The 21,615-nt window shown below is 41.1% G+C and overlaps 1 protein-coding gene across 4 annotated transcripts; it reads left to right on the top strand.

The window, feature by feature from the left end:
• The first annotated feature begins 2,458 nt into the window (after positions 1 to 2,458).
• Positions 2,459 to 21,306, top strand: zmp:0000000896 (caspase recruitment domain-containing protein 10). Of its 4 annotated transcripts, none has more exons than XM_061090559.1 (24): positions 2,459 to 2,692; positions 4,299 to 4,541; positions 5,785 to 5,922; positions 7,254 to 7,440; positions 7,589 to 7,727; positions 8,828 to 9,028; positions 15,207 to 15,326; positions 15,527 to 15,652; positions 15,896 to 16,075; positions 16,148 to 16,252; positions 16,608 to 16,644; positions 16,737 to 16,768; positions 16,853 to 16,941; positions 17,030 to 17,076; positions 17,186 to 17,306; positions 17,738 to 17,915; positions 18,121 to 18,244; positions 18,374 to 18,614; positions 18,831 to 18,900; positions 18,992 to 19,094; positions 19,198 to 19,356; positions 19,475 to 19,587; positions 19,808 to 19,923; positions 20,328 to 21,306. In XM_061090559.1, exons 1-24 carry the CDS (start codon positions 2,686 to 2,688, stop codon positions 20,533 to 20,535), a joined length of 3,084 nt encoding a protein of 1,027 aa, XP_060946542.1. In that variant the 5' UTR covers positions 2,459 to 2,685; the 3' UTR covers positions 20,536 to 21,306. The 4 variants fall into 4 exon arrangements, with proteins under 4 accessions (XP_060946542.1, XP_060946544.1, XP_060946541.1 ...); XM_061090561.1 differs by having other exon boundaries at positions 7,589 to 7,731; positions 8,832 to 9,028; positions 17,252 to 17,306; XM_061090558.1 differs by having other exon boundaries at positions 7,589 to 7,731; positions 8,832 to 9,028.
• Positions 21,307 to 21,615: the final 309 nt, after the last annotated feature.

The following is a 21,615-nucleotide window of genomic DNA, read 5'->3' as shown; positions in this document are numbered from 1 at the left end:
CTGCAGGTGAAACAGCCACTGGATCGAAAGACTCATCATTCAGCCAAATCTCTGTTCTCCACTGGTTTGACTCTCCGTCCCTTACAGCAGTTAAAGTGTTCAGTAGTGTTATCTTTCTGAAACCTGCTCACACTCTTCACAAATCAATCCAGGTGAAAAAAAGATTTCAATAATGAAAGTGGATGATGCATTTGAGTAAATTCTGCACGTTCTATTTCTGTTGGGCCGAGCCGGCACGACATCACACATTCCAGCATGAGCCAACTGTGGGGGTCCAGTGTGGCTCTCAATGGCCCCTCTGTATCGCTGTCACCTCAGAAACAACAGGAATGCTCATCCACTGCAGCTCTCCCTCTCTCCTTCTCTCCCTCTCTCCCTCTCTCCCTCTCTCCCTCTCTCCCTCCCTCCCTCCGCTGACCGACTGTTGGAGGGAGGACTGTTCGGTCCGAAGACGAAGCAGCAGAGAGTAAACAACAGACACTGAGGCAGAGAGGAGAAAAGAACAAATATAAAAAGAACAGAGAGGAGAAGAAAGAGCAAGAGAAAGATGTGGAAATTGAATTATTCCTATTACCTGTACTGTACATTTCCTGTCTGTAAATACTCAAATGTAAAATGGGCCAGAAGATGAACAGATCAGTTACACACAGTTACTTTAATAACACACAACTATACGTCCTTCACTGACTGTGTAAAATAACATCACCAACACTATTTTTGTAGAGCTCACCACACACTAAATGTTAAAGACTATATTTATATCCACTGATTTAATGTGAGGACATTCGCTCCAGCATCTTCACCTCTGACCCTGTTCGTTCAGAGGAGGAGGAGGAGGAAGAGGAGGAAGAGGAGGAAGAGGAGGAGGCCCCGAGACAGACAGAGGGCAGTCTGACATTTCCTGTCCACAGGCCACGAAAAAGACTTATTCTTCTGCCGGGCACCTCATATTTCCTGTCTGGCTTCTTACTGTAGTGAAAGACACATTTCACACAACAGCAAACACCGTCCAGTCCCACACGGGAGGAGGAGGAGGAGGAGGAGGAGGAGGAGGAGGAGGAGGAGGAGGAGGAGGAGGAGGAGGAGGAGGAGGAGGAGGAGGAGGAGGAGGAGGAGGAGTATATACTTAATAAACCAATTATTTATTTGTATTATACACTAATTTGAACATAATTTTCAAGTGACACATAACATCCTTTTTTCTTTATCAGGGCCTTCATCTCTATTATCTGTTGCCATAGGTTTCTGAGTATGACCGTAACGTTTTGGAGCTTTTTTTAATCTCTATTCTCTGGAAGTCATCAGCAAGGGATGAGTGAATTGATCGTTTTACTTACGTCATCAGTGTGAGTCAGCTGAGACACATATTGAGCTTGATTTAACAGACATCCATCCTGTGGGAGGTGCAGGATAGTTTACAATTTACTGGAAATAATATATATATATGTATATATATATATATATATATATATATATATATATATATATATTTAATTGTAAATATGAAACTCACTGTGTTTTGATGAGGTCCAACGGGTTTCTCCTGGGAACGTGGTGACTAACCTGCTGCCCTCAGGGCCCGAGAGTCTGACAACACCAAGCTCCTCAGCACTTTTCTGCTCGACTGCAGGGAAACACCTGGAAGGTGAGTCACTCAGTTCAGTCATTTTCTCTTTTGTTTCATCATCCTAATCAGATTCTGACATCTAAAAAAAAGTTCTGTGGGTGAGCAGGGGAACTTTTTCAATCCGGTGTTTAATTGAAACTTTGGATTTTCTTTCAAACTTTGTATTCTATTTAATAGTATTGTAACTTTTTCAGAGTTGTGAAACATTTTATTCTGTTAAACAGTATTGGAGCTTTTTAATCAGTTTAACATGATTGAAACTTTTTGCTCAGTTTAATAATATAAGAACTTGCCGTTGAGCTTATTATCAAATTTTTTTTATTCAGTTTAATAGTATTGAAACGTTTTATTTAGTTTAATAGTATAGGAACTTTAAATTTAGTTTAATAGTAGTGGAACCTTTTAATACATTTTAATAATATTGGAACTTTTTGTTCAGTTTAATAATATTGAAACGTTTTATACATTTTAATAATATTGGAACTTTTCATTCAGTTTAACAGTAGTGGAACGTTTTATTTAATTGAATGGTATAGGAACTTTTCATTCAGTTTAATAGTATCGAAACTTTATATTTAGTTTAATAGTAATGGGACTTTTTTATACATTTTAAGAGTATTGGAACTCTTTATTCAGTTTAACAGTATTGAAACTTTGGATTTAGTTTTATAGCAGTGGAGATTTTCATTGAGTTTAAAGGTTGTTTATAGCCGGTGTGGTCACTCCTTGTTTGAAAGCGCCCTCTAGTGCTGGAGGACTCGATATAAAGTATTCGACCCATTGGCTGGAGGCTGGTCAACCATCGCTCTTTCAAAGTGGTGAAGTGATAAGTGTGGATTGTTTTCTCTCCCTCAGACACTGATTGGCCGCCTGCTGTTGACTGAGGGTGGAGGAGCTGCGTGCGTAAAGGTGGAGCTGCTGTTTCCAGTCAGGTGTCGCCCACTCTCTTTCCTCCTCAGTCTCTCTCGGTCCGTGGAGCGGAGCGGGATGTGACGACTTCACCACACTGAGATTTACACGCACGTCACTGTCACAGGAGATCCACGCAGGTCGGAGGCATGAGTGGTAAATCACTGTTTTCTAATTTTTCAAAGTTAGGGCACATTCAGCTGAGTGGTTCTCTGGGATAAACGGTCTAGACCCGCAGCTGTTCTATCAATCAGTCACTACTATTTAACTGCACCTTATAAGGCAGCAGGTCTTTACACTGGTCAATATCAGATTATCCCTGGGTCAACAAAACGAAGTCCTGTGGGTCTCCATTATAATGTCTTCTTCTTTCCTCTCGATATAAAGGATCCTGTGAGTGATTATTGGTGATATTACTTTTAAAAACCATAATTCGAGTTCTTTTCTTTTTAAATATATTCTACTGTTTGATTTTGCGCATTGCTCCAATATTTCTCAAAACATTTAACACAATAATCTAGAGTCCTGGTAAATTTTAAAAAGCCTTGCCAAATACAAATATTCATCTAATATTTTGTTTATGCTTCACACATACAACCTTGTAGAGATTAAAAACAGAGATTATTCATCACACACTGTACCATGTGTGAGAAATGACATTCAATGATATTGTATTGTGTCAACAGCTTTTGACGTTCATCTCGGTGGAATTGTGTTTCTCGGCTCTTTATTTCTGGTTATATATTTTATCTTTCGTTTTGCGTAGGTGCTATGAGTAACCTTCTAGGAAAAGGTGATGGTAGATTAAGAATAGAACTCATGGTTTGAGTTTCAGGCGTGGGAGTGAAGAGGCACTCACCTCCGTACAATGGCTCAATAGACTGTTTAAAGGTAGTGACTGAGATTCCAGAGCTTCCAGACCTGCCCTGACCTGCCTGTTGCCCCGAGCGGCAGAAACTCACTCTACCTACAGACACTGGGGTTAAATACTTGTAGGGTCATTTTCATTTTCATTTTATCTTTAGTTTAAATATGATCACTGTTACGAGCCCAGATGTGTTTGCATATTCTTAACATTCAGAAAACACGGAATTATAAATTAAATGAAACTGCAGTCCAGGGTAAGTGACCTGGTTTCCTCTGTGATGATAACAGATGTTAAACCAACAGAATTGAGACCGGGCCTCAGCTTTGGGGGGGCTTGCGTTGCTGATTTGGAAAGTTGGTATTTTGTTATAACACAGGACTATGACTCCTGCAGTGTCTGGTTTACTCACTTTCTCCCCGTCTCCCCCAGTGTGAAGTGAATGGGACCAAGAAGAGTCTTTGTCTGTTGTCCCCTTCTGTGATTTTTGGGTGCGCAGTATGAGTCATGCCGCTATTTTCATTCCTGGGCTCTGAGGCACCAGCCCACAAAGTGTCTTTCCCACTGGTTTATGACCCTCATAACATCAGACCCTGTGCTCTACAACAATTAAGATAACACAACGAAAACCGCTGCTACCACACTTGTTCATTCATGCAGACATGTATCAGCTTTTACCTGATTTACATTCAACTCTGTATCTGTGGTCTCTCCAAATTTTGTGTCATGATCTTATGTTATAGGGGGTTTATCTCTTTAGATGCCTTGGACAGTTTCCAGTCTGGAGCATCTTCTCATTTCTTCACTGATAAGATTTATCAGTAAAAACAAAGTGCGTCCGTTCAAAGTATCGTTCTTCCTGACGTCTTATCTTTGGACACGGCTCTTCTCCTGCAGGTGTCACCGTTTGGATGGACGATGGGGACATGGCTCCAGAGGAGGTGAGCTCTGTGGCCCCCTGGACGGAGGAGCACTGCGAGGAGCTGTGGGATCGCGTGGAAGGAGTGAGACACAAGCTCACGCGCATCCTGAACCCGGCTAAAGTCACGCCGTACCTGCGGCAGTGCAAGGTCATCGACGAGCAGGATGAGGACGAGGTGCTCAACTCCACACAGTACCCGCTGCGCATCAGCAAGGCCGGTGAGAGGAGGAAGAATTCATTTGAAAACGTGGATTAATCAAAAGAATTTAACACCTCAAGCTAATTCATCAGGTTTAAAGAAGCAAATATCCTGTAAGAGGTGAAAGGGTCAAGATGGTGTCCTAAAAACAAGATAGATAGATAGATAGATAGATAGATAGATAGATAGATAGATAGATAGATAGATAGATAGATAGATAGATAGATAGATAGATAGATAGATAGATAGATAGATAGATAGATAGATAGATAGATAGATAGATAGATAGATAGATAGATAGATAGATAGATAGATAGATAGATAGATAGATAGATAGATAGATAGATAGATAGATAGATAGATAGATAGATAGATAGATAGATAGATAGATAGAAGGGAAGAAGACAGGAAGCAAATCTATAAGACTCTTTTACATAGCACTTTCCTAAAGAAGTGACATTATGTCTGAATGATCATGCATCAGGTTGTCAGAGGGGAACGTGTGGTGAAGATGAATGTTGCAGGAGCAAGATGAAAGACGATTGTAAGTAGAGGGGAGTGTGACGGACGGAAAGAAGAAAAAGATGAAGGAGAGACGTTAAAGACGGGATGAGGACGAGCAGCTGGTCCAGTTCAGTGTCGTTTCTTTGCCAGTGTCTGAGTTCAGGCTTGTTCATATCATTTCCATGTTTGAAATACAGACATAGGAGGGAAAGACTCTCAGATCAAATAGGAGGCTATTCTGAGGTTTCTCTGTTTCAGATGTGGTTGTTTACATAACCAAAACTATGACACCAGAGTTTATTGCTTTTTAAAAAAAACATTGCTGCTTTGTGTCCTGGAGAGAATTATTACAGTTTTTATTGCTCCTCACCAGTGACAGCAAGACACAGGAGGCATCCTGTTTGTAGGTTATGAACGTGGACTAGGGGGTGGACTGATGGAGTGGTGGTTGAAGGGCAAAGGTCAAGGTCACTGGGACCTTAAAAATGATATTTCTAGTGAAATTAGTGAGTATACGCAGGTTTTCTTTTTATCTGGCTAAATAAATTGACTCCTTTCCCATCACCGGTAGAGGAGTTCTCCTTTTTCCCACATTGCATCTGGAACACACTGAAAACTGAGGAGCTCTCACCTTGCTGAATAAGATTTTGGGTGCTCGAAGGTCAAAGGCCACAGCAGCCTCACAAAACAAATCCTGACCCTACATCTGCAGGGCGGTAGTTCTAGTTCTGACCATGTTTCTGTCTGTTGTTGAACAGGTCGTCTCCTGGACATTCTCCGGGGTCAGGGCCAGCGAGGGATTCAGGCCTTCATGGAGTCGCTTGAGTTTTACCACCCGGAGCAATACACACAGCTGACCGGGGAGCAGCCCACACATCGATGCTCCCTCATACTGGGTCAGTAGGGATGTCTGTCTGTGTGTCTGTGTGTCTGTGTGTCTGTGTGTCTGTGTGTCTGTGTGTCTGTGTGTCTGTGTGTCTGTGTGTCTGTGTGTCTGTGTGTCTGTCTGTCTGTCTGTCTGTCTGTCTGTCTGTCTGTCTGTCTGTCTGTCTGTCTGTCTGTCTGTCTGTCTGTCTGTCTGTCTGTCTGTCTGTCTGTCTGTCTGTCTGTCTGTCTGTCTGTCTGTCTGTCTGTCTGTCTGTCTGTCTGTCTGTCTGTCTGTCTGTCTGTCTGTCTGTCTGTCTGTCTGTCTGTCTGTCTGTCTGTCTGTCTGTCTGTCTGTCTGTCTGTCTGTCTGTCTGTCTGTCTGCGTGTGTGTCTGGGACAATAACTTGCAGGTATGCAGACAAAAGACAGCGATAGTAGCAGATTTTGAATGAAACTTGGATTTGATGGGAAAAATTACTTTCTCTGGAGTGTTTCCATCGTGTTTCTCCACGTTCTTCAATGGAATATTTTTTAATGTTATCAAAATGCCACCAACAACAATGTGTGCTAATGATTGCATAATGAAAAGCTGCATTAAATTTGAAAGTCAAATAAGAAGTTTAGGATCTGGGACGTATTACATCTGCAACAATGCCTTGGCCCCACCTCTGTTTGCTGGACGCCTACGTTGATAATTGTGTGATTGTCTCTTTACTGGAACACAGTTAAAACACTTAGAGCCAAGATATTCAAACTGTGGATTGAGAAAAGGTTTATATTTACACGTTACATAACAAACACTAATGAGACGTAGGCTAAAAAGAAATAACTTAGTCGTTAAGTGCTCGAACACACGTGTTCTATGATAAAGTTATAGATAGATAGATAGATAGAATCCTTTATTAGTCCCACAGTGGGGAAATTTGAGGGTTTTACATCAGCAGCGCAGGCAAAGTGCAACAAGAACAAAAGAAAGAGCAAAACAACAAAGTAAGAAACAAAAAAACAACAATGAGCAAAAAGAAAAAGTAAACAGTCAAATAAGCAAATAAATAGTAAGTAGTAGAACAACTGAACAATACAATTAAATAATTAGATAATTAAATTAAATAATTAAATAAATTAAATTACAAATATTGTGTTGTGTGTTAATGGGGTCACAGCTGGTTATACAGTCTGACTGTCTGACTATACTGATGCTCAAGTGCATCTAATCACTATAGTGCATGTTAAATAAACACAGTATAATGAAGGCTGCCTGATATTTGGCTCTACGGCCTCTGAGACAAAGATGAAGATTCATGTTTACCATCTCCATACATTAACCAGTAACCTCCTCCTCCTGCCTCTCTCTCCCCAGATGAGGAAGGTCCGGAGGGTTTGACCCAGTTTCTGCTCCTGGAGGTGCGTAAACTGAGGGAGCAGCTTCGAAACAGCCGTATGGGCGAGCGTCGCATGTCCCAGCGCTGCCGGACGGCCGAGGACGAACGAGGCCGCGCCGAACGCAAAGCGCAGGAGCTATGTCAGAACAAACTGCAACTGGAGAGGTTGGTTCCCAGTTTGAATCCTGCTATTTGAAGATGAAGAAGGAAGAAAGAAAACAATTCATCCATATGTTGTTTATTGTGTCTTTCTACCGATGTAATCAATCAGAAATAGTAAGAATGTGTCCTCTGGATGTTGTGTGATGTGAAGGCTGCGTCAGGACTGGGAGTCGTCCAGTAAGGAGCTGGGAAACCTGAAGGACAGACACCTGGAGCAGGCTGTGAAGTACTCCAGGGCCCTGGAGGAGCAAGGGAAGGCCTCCACCCGAGAGAGAGAACTGCTGAGGCAGGTAGGTCGGTCTGCAGCAGGGGGGGGATTAAACCAGAACTCTGCCAAGGGGGTTATGTTTTCACCCCCGTCTACAGCATAGATTACCACAAGACTGGGTGGGAGGATGTGGTCTGGGTCAGGGATCAGAGCGTGGATCCGGAAATGTTGTTTACTTTCTTTAACATTGCTTGATAGAACCTTAATTTCTCATAGAATGAATCATTGATCTGGATCATAATGTTGACGGGGACTGTGTGTGTAATTTGGTACTGATCCAAATAAAGATCTGGATCTAAGGAATTTAAGTGTGGTTTTATAAGTGACAGTGGGTATGAACTCTCATTTTATGTTTTGTTTAAACTTAATTTAACTTAAAAGAGTTACTGTGTATTTTTTTTTACATGTTTTTCCAGCACAATCATTCTGAGAAACTCTGAAACAGGTTCTAACTGTTGACCATGAGTCGTTTCCTTTCTACCTAGAAAGACTTGCTGGTGATTAAATCGATAGCAACAGACATTTCTGAGAAATTGTTGCTAGAAAAACATTTCTGTGATTTCATGCAGAGACAGGGAGAGATATTTTTCTGTTTTATAAGACTGAGGGTGAGAGGAAAATAAATGTTTACATTTCTACATGTTTGGGCGGCGTGCCTCGGGTGGTTACAGTGGAACGTCAGCGGGCATGAAGCTGCAACATCCAAGCTCAAACCCGTATTCAAGACCATCTGTGTAGATGCAATCAGCCTCCTTTTGTATTTAGTTTGTGCGCTGTCAAAACATGTCGACCCTGCCACTGAAACACTTCGTTCTAAATACCTGTAAATATTTGTGGTTTATTTTATGCTTAACTAAATTATATCCCTGAAAAGAGAGTTAACAAAGTGCATTGACAGACACAGGATACTCAAAAATGCATTCACATAATGAATAAATTAAAGCAATGAGAAAACAGAAACACATTAAAGCCATAAAAACAAGATGGCATTGCAAGAAAGCAAATAAAAAAAAATAAAAGTACTGGTACAACACGTTCAACTCTAGGTTTTAGCCTTTTTATTTATAATTCAAATCAATGTCTGTGTCAGGTTAAGTCTTTATTTGCTCTGTCTCCATCCAGGTAGAGGAGCTAAAGTCCAGGTTGACAGAGGCAGAGAACCAAACCCTCGGAGCAGTGGAGAACTCATCGCCAGTCAAAATAAACTGTTTGCTCTCCAATGGAGTCAATGGTTCTCCGCCTGTTTTACCAGAGAAGCCACCGCACCGGGCCCCGAGCGCAGAGACTCACACGAAGGACTCAGCTCCTGCCAATGGAGTCATCGTAGGTTTTTCTCAAATTTGTGATTTTATCCTTAAAGATTTCTCATCCTAAGTGTAATGGAAAATTATTACATATCATGACACAACAAGCAATTATCAATTCTGGATGTTTAATTCAAACCGTCTGCGGACGGTTTACAAAGGTCAAGTCACGACAACAGACTTGACCTCAATGGCACAGAGCTCAAACATCACGGTGACAGATATGAGGGCAATGGCGATGAGCTCTCAAAAGTACACTCCATTTATACAATCAGATCCCTCCTCTCCACAGTAAAATACATTTGTCCAATCAGCTTCTCTCCATGTCGTTTACAGGAAGACCAGACATTGGTCTCTGGCGGTCTCTTTGAAGTTTGAACAAGATGCTAAACGCATCTTGTTCCAGACCCTGTGAGTTTCTCAGAGATCTCCTGTCTCTGCAGGTCACACCTATTAGCCTTTGAAGCTCCCTGCTGCAGAAGACTTAATTGGCCCCTGTTGAGAAACCTTTTGTTCACACTAGACTGAGAAGGCCACGTCTATAAGGCCCTTCAAGAGTATTATGCATAGTGTTAACTTGAGCTAAACTCTGACTATGAGTCTTAAACACAGAAATACATCTTTCAGTAAACTTCTTTCTATATAAATGTAATCTGTTACATTTGAACATGTCTAAATACAAAATTCCCATCACAATTCCTCCCTTTTTATCAATCTGGGATCAACATCTTTATAACATCTCATCATTTAGATTGGGAATTTTCCAGGATATGTGAATTAAAGAAGTAACACTAGTCTTAGCGCAAAAACAATACAACAGAGTTACACAATTGAAAATGATCAGTTTCTACAAACTTCAATAACGTATTTTACAATTATTAAAATGATGATCATCATATTATCAAAATGTTCACTGTATTGGTGCCACACTTCGTCCTGATCGTGTGTCGAACACCTCCTTGTTGAAGAACATCTTGTTTCAGAGACATCTTGTATGCTCTGACTTTGATGATCAGAAATTTGATGTTGTTCCTGCCAAGCATTCGTGAGCAGGGAAACCATCTCTTTTCCCTTGAATGCTTCTCAGTCGTATAATCATGTGTTGCTGATCTCCTGTTGGTGCGGTTGTGTTCAGCGTGTAGCTCTTCAAATGTGTTGCCTCTCCTTGCAACACCTAAAAATTTCAGACTGAAGCTCACACACTGGCACAAAGCACTTCCCGTCCTGTAGATCCACCCCTGGCTCTGGAAATCCTCCTGCGTTGGCCCTCATCTCCAGGTTGACCTCTGCGACCTTCCTGTCATCTGTGTTGAGAGGCATTTGGCTTGCACTCGTTCCATCGACACGTCCTTAAGCACAATCCAGTCTCCTGGTTTCAGGTCACGCAGTCCTCTCTCCATGGATTTAGATAGAATCTCCTCGTCTGCCTGTGGATTTTAAAGAGTACAGGAAACAGTTTAAAACAATATCTACCAGTTTGTTTTTCAATGTGTTTTTCAATGTGTTTGTTATGTTTGTTTTTTACTTCCTTCTCTCTCCACTGTCCCATCCCTGGCGGGATGTGGCATGATGTTGCCTTGTGTTGATACTCATACTCACCAGTATCCATAAAGCTATACTTATGAATATGTTACCCTTGTCAGCGGACATCCTTTTGAAATCTTCCATCATGGAATGAGTTCTCCGAACAGTATCTGTTTCACCGCTGGAGAATCCTGTTTAGATGTTTGGGAAACACTTCTGCTTGCATAGAAATCATGTCATAAAACAAAACAGTATTTATTTATTTCCCTAACCTACTTTATTTAACTTAATCTTTATTAAACCTCTCTATAAATGATTAAACCGTTTGTTTTGAGGTGGATGTCAATCTTGTAGAATCTGGATGTCCTTATTTTATTTGTAACTCAAATTACATAACTCTGTTAAAAAAGTTTTATTGAATATTATTTAGAGTGTTTCTTGTGTACACCCAATAACCCAATTCATCTATATCCAGCATATGTTACTCCTCTCTCTTGACACACTGACTCCAGTCATGTGTCAATCCAACCTAATGAGAAAACATACACAGGTTGAACAAAATCATCCATATCCCACATCAAAAGTCCATCGACCACCAAACAAAACACAGTCTATCAAGACTACTTAATTCCTAAACTAATAAACCCAAATCTGCATTCTAAAAAAAATTTAGTTCGATGTAGTCTTGCTAACCGCTCCTGTAACCCACATTAAATGTCAGTGTTAAGAATCATTCAAATGCCTTCCATGTCCTCTACAGACTGCATACTGTTTGCAACCAGTAACACAGTCAAGGCAAGACAATGGTGTGAAGTCAATCTCATGAATTTCTTCTTCAGCCCAAATCACATGCAGAACCCCCATGCAAACAAGCTATCAGTGTAAATCTTGACACTCTCGCCACTAGCATATTTGCATCTCTTTGGTTCATGCATGTAATGATGGGGACGGTTTTCCTTTGTTTCAAACAGAGTCGTAAAACCCCTCTGTCATTCGTTATCACACTGTGATGCTGAAAACCTGTCATCAAACACTTCAGTTTCACAGTAATCAGCTGTTAACCATTTAAATCTGCTCTACTGATAAAGTTAAGAGTTTCCTAGTTAAAAACTTTCTATTTGTAAATAGTAATGTCTATCATCCAAAACAATACTGTATCATAGCTGAACCTCCTAGCTGTTGAAAAGTGAACGTTATTTTCTCCAGCAAATATCATTGTTACAGCATATGACACTAGTAGAGTCTTATTTCAAAGTATCACACATATCACATTACTCTGTTCTCTCAGAAGCTGCCATTGCTCTGAGACTTGCTTGAAACTTTGCATCTGTTGCTTTTCCCCTAAAGGAAAAAGTTTTTCTGTTTAAACAAAAGATTACTCATATTCCACAAGAAGATTTCAGATATTCTTTTCTATTGCGTCTGCTCTTCTGATCAGACCAAAATCATATATGTGTCCGTTTCACAAACATGATAGTACCTGTTATCAACTCAGAAAAATCAATAATGTTTACAACAAACTAAAAATGTCAATCAATTACATCAAAGAAATACATTTTCATGCAGAAATGTGTTCAGAAACCCCAATGTGATTTAGCATGAAAGAAAATCGTTTGCGATTAACTTTAAACCTTCCTTTTAAAATCTTTTAATTTGATTAAATGTAGATATTCTTTTCTTATAGCCAATGTATCTATCAAAAACTACTGAGACAACACCGTATTTACTATTCTAAATGCAACCAAACTTATTTTATCCTTAATTTACTTACTATATAACCTTTTAAACTAAATTTGTCTTACCAAGTGTTTAGATAAATCTAAGTAAATACCATTTGTGCTCTAATTTGATCTCTCCCCTTGCTCTTTGCAAGAGGATGTTAATTTAGAGGTGAGAAATTTGTCTCGGATCATCCATTGATACGCTTGTGTCAGATCCCCCTTTCTCGTTTAAATAAATGCAGATGTTATTCAACTCTGTCTTCCACTACTGCCCTGCTGTTTCAAAATTTAGCATACTATTCTATCTTCCCCCTAAATTTTACCCAGCAGTAAAGTGACAACAGAGATAAATGTTTGTCTTGCATTTAGCCTCTAACCACATTATTAAACCCCAATGATAAAAATGGATCTATCTACAACTTTTGCATATGTTTTTCTATCATTATGAGCTATATAACATTCATTCTAAGAGTAATATCACACTATTCACACATATTTACTGGTGCTTTTAGTTCCTGAACCTAAAAATAGATTTAATTTGTGTGTTTTTAGCAATTAGTTTTATTGATTTCTAATTTAACTATAATAATGTTAACCATATGCTTTATGTGTAACATTAATTCACATGGTGTCTGCAGCTGTGTTCTTACTTATATGAAGTTTTGTTGAACTTCTCTCTCTCCATCATGGTCTGCTCTTGATGGCTGCTCTGTCTCCATGATCTCCCTCTCAGTGGAAATGTATCCAGATCAGAACCTATTTGGAGAGACTGATACCTGGAGATTATTTCGGTTACAGCATCCTGTATTCTGTCTCTTATGTTGACTTCAGTCAACCAACACTCAAATGCTCTCCAGTCTGGCACAAATAGCTCCACATCTCTCCCTCTTGTTGCTTCTTTGCTTCGTTCTTGTTCAATGAGCAATTTGATCTTAAGTTGCTTCAACTGATTTAAAGTTATGTTCCCTGTGTTTGGAAAATCATAGTTTTTTACCCACAAGCCAAACTGTGTAACACTATAATGACCATACTTCAGAACCATATCTTGAACTGTAGGAGAAGAAATCTGTGGTAAATTCATCTCTGTAATGGTTGTTTATCAATTTAAACTCTGATTTATTCAGTAGAATACGAATCTTTTGGGAATTTAAGTTCTACTGATATGGAAAAGACCCTAATGTTTCAGAATTAATTTCTAAAGCCAATTATTTTCCTATTTCTTAAAAAACGTCTATTTTCAAATTCGTTTTAAGATTGATCTGAATCTTTTTCTTTTTCTTTTGATATAAGCCTTTAAAACTTACACATATATCCCAAATATGATTGAAATTATACTCACCTTATTCCAGTGTTGAGAATTCCAAGAAATCCTCTCTCACTCACTCCTCACTTTTTCTTTTTCAGCTGTAATTCTCAGATTAGTCTCATCAAATCATGCATGTTACTTGTATCAAATCATCAACATTTGTGTAACGTTGATAGTAACCTTTCACCTTCAAAACACTTTTTAAGAGACAATGAGAAAAACCCCTTCAGTTATAATATTGCCACTGTAATCACCTCTTGTAATTACTAAGTTTTAATTTTAATTCCTCTAATACAATTCTAAAACTCTGCATGAATCAAATCGCCTTAGAGAAAACTTCATTTCACATTTCTCTTAAACAAGACACATGTAGGTATAAAATGTATGGGAATTTATCAGATTTTCAAACAGATTATTATGCTGAGACGATACAGACCTGGCCTAGGTCTCTCTGTCACAGCTTTTCCTCCATTTCAAAATAATAATACTATTATATATTTATATTCTACTCTTCTGCTTGTTTACAATAACTATGAGCATGCCGCAGCGCCCAATATTAAAGTAATTTAGCATTAAACTCTTTCGCTAAACCCTGTTTAACATTTTGATCTTTTTTTGAAAAGAATCTTAACCTATTAAGCTTATTGTGAATCCTATACCGGTCTCTAAGACCTCCTCAGTATATACACGTCTGTAACTCACTTCCCTGAATGAGTGAATTTCTTTGGACCTTTTTCCTTAAAAGATCTAAAAACAAGAATTATACTTTACCAGAATGAAACTGCTTGCCTGTCCCAGTCGGTTCTTTAGCCCACCTCAGTGAGCACTCCGGATTCTCAGAACATCAGGCCCACTGAAATAATAAAGGTTTAGTTCCAAACGTACTGCCCCGGCGCAATTACCTACCCTCAGCACCGAGAGCCAGAGTCGCTCACGTGGATGTCACTGCCAACAACAGCCAAATGTAATGGAAAATTATTACATATCATGACACAACAAGCAATTATCAATTCTGGATGTTTAATTCAAACCGTCTGCGGACGGTTTACAAAGGTCAAGTCACGACAACAGACTTGACCTCAATGGCACAGAGCTCAAACATCACGGTGACAGATATGAGGGCAATGGCGATGAGCTCTCAAAAGTACACTCCATTTATACAATCAGATCCCTCCTCTCCACAGTAAAATACATTTGTCCAATCAGCTTCTCTCCATGTCGTTTACAGGAAGACCAGACATTGGTCTCTGGCGGTCTCTTTGAAGTTTGAACAAGATGCTAAACGCATCTTGTTCCAGACCCTGTGAGTTTCTCAGAGATCTCCTGTCTCTGCAGGTCACACCTATTAGCCTTTGAAGCTCCCTGCTGCAGAAGACTTAATTGGCCCCTGTTGAGAAACCTTTTGTTCACACTAGACTGAGAAGGCCACGTCTATAAGGCCCTTCAAGAGTATTATGCATAGTGTTAACTTGAGCTAAACTCTGACTATGAGTCTTAAACACAGAAATACATCTTTCAGTAAACTTCTTTCTATATAAATGTAATCTGTTACATTTGAACATGTCTAAATACAAAATTCCCATCACATAAGTTACTGTAGTCTTTTCTTTACTTTGTGTAAATGTGGTTTCTGTTGTTGACCTCAGGCTCTGATGGATATCCTGCAGCAGGACCGCAGGGAGGCCACAGAGCAGCGAGAGGAGCTCTGCGACATCATCACTCGACTCCAGGGAGAGGTGCAGAGCTCTGAGGAGTACAGGGACAAGGTAATCAGATTACTCATCAAACTATATTCCGGCTTCCTCCCACAGTTCAAAGAAATGCAGTTTGGGTTTAGGTTCAAAAGAGATTATGAATAGACCATGATGTATCCCTCCCTGCTCATCTACCCCCATGACCCTCATAGGATAAGTGGTAGAGATAATGCAGATAGGGGTTGTTTTCATTATCGTTCATGTTTTTGCAGCTGGAGTCGCAGTGTGAGCAGCTCCAGCTGAAACTGAGGACTCTCCATCTGGACTGGGACACTGAGCAGAAGAGGAGCGTATCCTACTTCAACCAGATCATGGAACTGGAGAAGGAGAGAGACCAGGTCAGTGTGAAACCAGCTCTACCTTTAAACTCCTAATTTGATGTAGGGACCCTCGGGACCCTTTAGCCTGTCCTTTTAAATGCCCCTGTGTGTAGCCATCTTCATGATTACAGGCTGTTGAGGTAGTTGTGTATTTTGTAGTCAGCTCGGTTACAGTTGACCCAGTCAGTGTTTAGCCTGCTGCAGATTTAATTTCCCTCACATCAGCATGTGTCACATTAACGTCCGTGCTTTTGGTTGCAGGCCATGCGGAGCCGTGACAGCCTGCAGCTGGAGTACACCGACTGTCTGCTGGACAAGAACCGGCTGCGTAAACGCATTGCGGAGCTGCAGGCCAACCTGGAGCAGCAGCAGGGGGAGCTGGAGATCGAGAGGGAGAGGAGCCATGAGCAAATGCAGCAGAGCGACCACTGTCTGCACTGTGTGAGTTCACGTTAAGAGTCTGACGATTTCCACTGTAACCACAGAGTATTTCATGCAAACCCTTCTCCCCAGTCCCACCTGTCTCTGTGCAGTGAGGACCAGTGCTATGGCCCCTGCTGCTCCCTCGGCCTGGACCTCAGCCCCCGGATCAACAGCACCAACAAGCTGCGGCGAAAGGTCAGCGCTGGCTTTACACATGGTCCTCGTACTGATTAGAATCAGAACCAGTGCTTCTCGCTGTAGGAGTGAGGACCTGCTGTCATTCATAAGAGCTGTAGCTGCTTCTTTGCTTTCTGTCATTTCCCAGGTGGCTTGTGCACCACTCATGTGTTCTCTCATGTTGTAATGATGCTATGCAAGGAATGTAGCTTTTTTGACTACAAGGGGCATTCCTACAGCTAGGTCTATTGTAGTGGGGATTATGGGAAGTTGTAATACATCGTTATGAAACTCTTTGCGAGTTTCTACCTGCACAACACCTCTCAGCAGCTGTGAGCTCCCACAATATTAACTCGTCCTTCCTGTGCCACAGATGCCATCTAGAGGACAAACCAATGAAAACTCTGAGGGTAAGTTGTGAGCACTGGCAGCCGGAAGAGGATTTCTTTGAATGAATGAACATTTTAAATATATATCTTCTTTGCTTTCTGCTCCTGGACAGATTCCAATTCAGAGGAGAATGTCCTGTTGTCGGTGAGTTATAAAAGATGGACTCACTCATGAACACAGGAAAGAAATATGGAACGAAAGACACACTTTATTTACTTATATCCTCAGACGGAAGACAATGAAAAGGAAATAAACCGTCTCTCCACCTTCCCCTTCCCTCCTTGTATGAACTCCATCAACCGACGAGCCACCACAGAGTGAGTGGATCAGCCGTAAACTCGTCAATACACATTTCCAGCTCTTGCTTATTCTAACGTGATAACTTGTTTTTTCTGTTCTGCCAAGGTTTGACTTGGACTCGTGGGGCAGTGATGAGAATGAGAATATTACAGGTACATTTGTTTCTGACATGTTTTTTAAATTAAGCAACCGTCAGTGTCTCCTCTGCAGCAGAAACAAACTGTGGCTCAGGTTTTGTCTGGTCTCCATTTCACTTTACAGGTGAGCAGACTGAACCTTCCCTGTGGGATTCCTGGAACTCGCTTCAATCTCATCTCTTCCCCCCAGACCTGGTCAACCTGCCGTCAGCCTCCTCACACCAACCCAGTCCCACAGCTCCCAGGTGCAGCCTCAAAGCTTTGACTTCTGTTGTTAGATGTGCACAGCAGCATAGAGTACCTTGTACAAGTGATCCTGCCGATAAGGCCACTTTCTGTGGTTTAATTCCACATCTTTAGATGGACTCACAACACATTCAAATACATGAGAGTGAGCACACGGGAAAGGGAATATTGTTTTATACCTTCTGCTGAGGTCACGTTGTAAACTCAAATTCAATGGATGCTTCTCTGACCCAAACAACATTCTTCCATTACATTCCATTGAAATCAGTCCAGTCTTTTTTTGTGTAATCCTACGAAAAAACACACAAACATTAAAACCAGCCAACAAACAGACAGGGTGGTTTACATTTATTAAATGATTGATGAATAATCCCATTTGTAAAACTTGTTTAATTAATGTACGCTTTTGTGTGTCCTCGCCGTCGTTCAGGATACCCCCTCGCTCGCCATCTTCAAGTCCCCCCCCCTCGCGGAACCACGGGAGTGCCAGTCTGGCTGATGGCATCAAGATAGTTGGCGGAAACCAGACGGGGATCTTTGTGAGCTACGTGAGAGCCGGTTCCCCAGCTGAGCAGTGTGGACTGAAGGAGGGCAGTGAGCTGCTGGAGGTGTGTGACGACTGTTTGTGTTATTGTGAGCTGCATGAAGATTTGTGAATTCTTGGGACCAACAGTCTGCAGATGTGCATTTTTTGCAAGTGAGGGAAAGTGGAAATGAAAAACAAGAACAAGGGAGATGAAAGATGAAAGATGAAAGATGTGCTGGAAGAAGATAAGGTTGTAACATCAAGTCTTTACTCCTTGTGTCGTCCAGCTGGAGCGGGTTCTGTTCGGGGGGGGCAGTGTCCAGTTCGGCCAGTGCACTGCTGAGGTCGCCCACTTCTCCCTGCAGTGGTGGACTGAGGCCTTGACACTCAAACACCAGGTCAACCCAGAGGGTGAGTCTATTTCAGAGAAATTAAGATAAAATATAAAACTTTAATACTGTATTTTTAAGAAGTTATATTAACTCACAACTCCGACAGAAGAGACTTACGCGTGTCCCCTTCTCTGCTTCCTGTCATCAGCCTACTCCAAGCTGTGCTCCCAGCTCCAGTCCTCAACGTTTATTGGCGCCGACTCCTTCTACGTGCGTGTGAATCTGAATATGGAAGCTCACGGTGACCCGCCGTCTCTGAGCGTGGCCTGTGATGACATCATACACGTCACAGACACCAGGTACAAGGGGAAATACCACTGGAACTGTTCACTCGTGGACCCACAGACAGCCAAGCACCTGCAGAAAGGATCCATGCCCAACTATAACAGGTATGTCAATCAGACCTCGATTTGACTGTTAATCTAAAATGCCTCAAATTCTGGCCTTCGAGAAATATTGACTGTATAGCTCTGAAAAAACAATATTAGCCTGATTTAGATAATAGGGTGTAGTGTGTGTCTATGTTAAAAAATAAGCCCCGGGGAACATATTCTAACTATGTAGATTGGAGTCAATATTCTGAATTGAACTATTTTCTATATCAGGGCACAACAGCTGTTACTTGTGAGGCTCCGGAAAATGGCCCTGGAGCAAAAGGATTTCAAGAGGAAGATGGTAAGTCTGCAAGAACAGCAAGTATCCAGACTCTTACACAATGGGCTCCCAGAGTTAACCAAACCATTTCATGTTTTATTCCTACACTCAGTTCTCAAAGAAAGCGTGCGGCCGTGTACGACTCGTCAAAGCAGTGAACCCCAGCTGTCGTGGGATCGGTTCCTCACAGCAGGTCTTCTACACACTCAGCAAACGTAAGACCCGGGCGCCGTGTTCTCAAAGAGCGACACCAAATCTGTGTGATGAGTCATATTTCACTCTGTATTAATGTGCACGTATCTGCACGTGTCCCCTCAGGTCACGACGAGCACTTGATCCCTTATAGTTTAGTGCAGCCGGTGCAGGTTCAGACCAAGAGGCCGGTGATCTTCTCCCCCTCTCTGCTCTCCCGCGGTCTCATAGAGCGGCTGCTGCAGCCAGCGACTTCTGGTCTGAGCTTCAACACCTGTCCGCCAGGTATACACACACATACACACAAACTCACACGCACACTGATAAGCTTGAACAAAATGGTTGACAATTCTTCATTTGCCCAACACATTCTTCTCTTTCCTGTGTTTTCTGTGGTTTGCAGAGCCCGTCCAGGAGTCAGAGAGACAAGACAAGAGCGTGTTCTTGTTGGATTCCTGCAGTCCAGACCAGGCTCTGGGTGTACGGCTGGAGTCAATACAGGAAGTTATTAGTCAGGTAATACATCACTGTCTCATTCATCTCAATAAACAGGGTCAAACAATCTTTCTCCTTCAGGGGAGAGTGTGACGGGTGTTTGTTAGTGAAATAAATAACCCATCATATCAATTACCTGCATCACTTCTTCACGTATATGGAGAAAGAGGATGTCCGTGGTAAAACTAATGAATGCAGATTATTGTGTATTATGAAGAATCTCCCTGTGTGTTTGTTTTAGGATAAGCACTGTCTGTTGGAGCTGGGGCTGACCAGTGTCGAGGGATTACTGAGACAAGGGATTTACCCAATTGTCATCCACATCCGCCCCAAGAACAAAAAAAACAAGAAGCTGAGGTAAGTGCTCGATCCTTTGAAAGTAGGAAGCATGCATCAGATCCTTATTATACAGAATAATACTCCATTCAGGCTCATGCAGGTTTACTAAACACTTACACACAAATTTCAAGTTCACAGGGACTTCACAAAACACTTTTTTTGCCTTGTAATCGTGTCATCTGACCTCAGGGAATTTGTCACTTGTCACTTGGAGTAAAAGATTAACTGATTAGATTTCAGTGCTCAAAGGTCAGGGTGACCTCATATGAATCTAAAAAATGCATGTAGACTGAAAACTGCACCTGCTAGTGCAGGCATACAACCACAGGATGGTAAATCTAGTTCATACCTTCCAAATATTCAAAAACCACCTGTTTTTTAAAAAATATCTAACTATTAGTTTTCTCCAACACTGGACACAGGAAGTTTTTTCCACGCTGTGGGGAGGACAGCATGATGGAGGAGGTGTGCCAGGCGGAGGAGCTGCAGCTGGAGACGCTGCCCCTGCTCTTCTACACCCTGGAGCCCAGCTCCTGGAGCTGCACCGATGAGCTGCTGGCAGCCATTTGCAACGCCATCCAGAGCCAGCAGAAAGCAGTAGCATGGGTGGAGCTGGACAGGCTGCAGTAGAGGAGAGATGACTGTGTGCTGAGGATTCAAACCGGTGCCAAGCAGACTCTCCTGTCTTTGAATAAAGAATCTGGCAGCAAACCACAGTCAAGTCTCTGTAGAGGATTAATATTAGTGATTAACATTAGCTGTTAGATCTCCTTACTATTCTAAGTGAGTGAAACTGACATAGGTGCATGTATTTAGCCCAGCTGGACTGTCTAAATTGTCTAAAAGTTGAAAAATGTAATTATCTCTTAGGACAGACATATCTGCGATCAGTTGTTTTTAATCAGCATGAATTATGTATTGTTTCTTTTTTTTTTTCTCAAACATGTGAAGTTATAATATATAACCAACATGCACTTTCAAAATTAGATTTGAGGATCACACAAGGTGCTAATTTTTACAGCACATGCATCAGAAGTCATGAAGACAGTGAAGCTGTGAGGACGGAGAGAGGATGAAGGCTCAAGTGAAGGAGTTTGTTGTAGGAACAGATGTAGGGAGGGTAAAAATCTTCTCGTCCACACTTTGAATTTTTTGTATAAACTGTCCTTTTTTTGCTGATATAATCTTTAGGATATAAATCCATATTTCAGATCATGTCAAAGTATACAGATGAACTGTGGTTATATGAATATATTTTTAAAGGAAAACTTGTAAGACTGCAGGTCAGCGAGTGCCGTGTTTTTATTTACACAACAACAGAAGCTTTATTTCACTGTGACAAAATGAATCTATATGACTGACATTTTCATTTTGTTTAAGAATAAAAGAATGAAAAATTGAGTTTTACTTCACTTGTGTCCTTAAATACATAAAGCAGCCTTGGGTACCTTGAAAGGCGCGATAAAAATATGTTATTAGTATTAGTAGAAGTATTGGAAGTAGCATTACATCTGCAAGCAATACTGTGATTCATTTGTGCTGCTCCCTTCCTTTTCTTATGTATAAATACTTTAAACATTCACACACTTCTCCATTATGTGACAAACTATTTCTTCTAGTCAATGTTATTTTGTAGGTGCGTTCAGTTACACAAGTTGCATGTCTGCCCATCTTCACGAATTGTAATTCTCCAAACACCGAATCAAATAC

Source organism: Limanda limanda, chromosome 17, assembly GCF_963576545.1.
Source record: "Limanda limanda chromosome 17, fLimLim1.1, whole genome shotgun sequence".
In the NCBI taxonomy this organism is placed as follows: domain Eukaryota; kingdom Metazoa; phylum Chordata; class Actinopteri; order Pleuronectiformes; family Pleuronectidae; genus Limanda; species Limanda limanda.
Note: the sequence above shows the minus strand (reverse complement) of the source record. Positions and strands in the feature narration are given on the sequence as shown.

Coding starts and splice junctions, on each gene's coding strand:
- zmp:0000000896 (XM_061090559.1), top strand. Junction 16,076..16,147: donor GCGACCACTGTCTGCACTGT/GTGAGTTCACGT, acceptor CCTTCTCCCCAG/TCCCACCTGTCTCTGTGCAG. Junction 17,077..17,185: donor TGAGAATGAGAATATTACAG/GTACATTTGTTT, acceptor TTCACTTTACAG/GTGAGCAGACTGAACCTTCC.